The sequence below is a fragment of the Propithecus coquereli genome, unplaced genomic scaffold (genome assembly GCF_000956105.1).
Source record: "Propithecus coquereli isolate 6110/MARCELLA unplaced genomic scaffold, Pcoq_1.0 Scaffold37, whole genome shotgun sequence".
In the NCBI taxonomy this organism is placed as follows: Eukaryota; Metazoa; Chordata; class Mammalia; order Primates; family Indriidae; genus Propithecus; species Propithecus coquereli.
Window position 1 is genome coordinate 10,289,705 of NW_012149396.1, and position 1,772 is coordinate 10,291,476.

The 1,772-nt window shown below is 40.2% G+C and overlaps 1 protein-coding gene across 1 annotated transcript in view; it reads left to right on the forward strand.

The window, feature by feature from the left end:
- CDH20 (cadherin 20, type 2) overlaps window positions 1-1,772 on the forward strand; it is a 226,850-nt gene that overhangs the window by 198,745 nt on the left and 26,333 nt on the right. Inside the window, exon 7 of the mRNA XM_012651737.1 lies at window positions 41-294. Within this exon, the coding sequence (XP_012507191.1) occupies window positions 41-294 (254 nt within the window). The remainder of the gene's footprint in view (window positions 1-40; window positions 295-1,772) is intronic.

The following is a 1,772-nucleotide window of genomic DNA, read 5'->3' on the forward strand; positions in this document are numbered from 1 at the left end:
ATGCTAGTGGCCAATCGATTTTCCTGTCATTACTTTTCAGCCCCTGAGTTTTGAAAGCAAGAAAAGCTACACCTTAAAGGTGGAAGGAGCCAATCCTCACCTGGAGATGCGCTTTCTGAACCTGGGCCCATTTCAGGACACGACGACAGTGCACATCAGTGTGGAAGATGTGGATGAGCCCCCTGTGTTTGAACCCGGCTTTTACTTTGTGGAGGTGCCTGAGGATGTGGCGATTGGAACGACCATACAGATCATTTCTGCCAAGGACCCAGATGTGACCAACAACTCAATCAGGTTTTCCCACAGATTTCACCTTTTCCTTATTCCCCGGAATCTTCCTTCCCTTCTATGTAATTTTCTTGCACTTTTCCCTTTGCTTCTCCCTTCTCTATCCCATCTCCGGAGACTCTCCTCTTTCTTTGAGATTTTTTCTGTTTAAATAACATGCCCTTGTCATGGTATTTAGAAATGTGTCATTATTTAGAGAAGTGCCATTATGTCTACAACTCATTTTCAATTGGTTCAGCCACATGTATGTACACACACACACACACAGTCCTTAGTTTTCGATCGTGGTCCTATGCACATTTGGGCTTGGATAATTCTGTGCTGTTGTGGTGCGTTGTCCTGTACATTGGCCAATGTTTAGCAGCATCTCTTTTATCCATGAAATGCCAGTAGCGCCCCCTGGGTGGCAACAACATAAAATGTCCCTGGATACCACCAAATGTCCCCTGGGAGGTGGTACAAAATCACCCCTGGTTGAGAATCACCAATTCAGATAAAGCTTAGTCAGACGCATAGATATCAAAATATTATAAACTGTTGATTCTTAGTGGTGAACATAAAGGTAATCACTGCACATTCTTCCAACTTCTATGAACCTCTGACATTTTTTTACTTTTAAAAAATGGAGAAAATAACATGTACCATATATATTTCCATACACTATGGAAAGAACAGACATAGAAACTCTTCCTGTTGTCAGTGGCTTCGATGCCATGCAGACTGGCCAGACAGGGCTTTGTACTGCAATCCTGCATATCTGTTTCTCCAAGGTATGTTTTGAAATTAAAGATTCCAACCAAGGTGCTGCCCCTCAAAAAGGGAATTGCTCTTACAATCATGGCCATTTTCCATCAATTCTGGAACCAAAGTGCAAATAGCTGGTGGACAGGTTGACACCCCAACCTTCCAGAACAACTGCCAAGCCTCTGAAGCCTGACACAAAAGATCAGGATTTCAAGGCTGTTTGAGGCCATCTGGCACATTAATTGCTGAAAGCCACACAGTAAAATGAATCTGGGGCTTTAGTGCAGATAATACATTTTAAAACACACCCCAATTTGTCAAATGCCTTTTCTGTCAGCTGGCTCCTTCTCTCACCTGATGCTATTTTGTATTTAATGAAAATGTGCTTTTATAGTTTAACAAGAATGGCTCTCTCCAGAGAATAACTGTCCTAGGGAGAAATCTGCTTCCTCTAACCCACTAGTAAACACTTTCATATGTTCAGGCATTAAAATGGCTAAAATGATTTTGTTTGAATTCTGACATTTTATTTTTTCCAAGGCAACTAATCTTTCTATCATGAGTTATAACAGCTTTACAGAAGTGATATTTCAACCTTAAGCTCTGTAAATGTAAAAGAGAATGGGGAGAAATTAGTGAAACTATATTATCCCCAAAATAATCACAACAAAAATGAAGCAGATTCTACTGTAAATTTATATTTTCATAAGCCAAGAATATATACCTTCTGATCTATATTA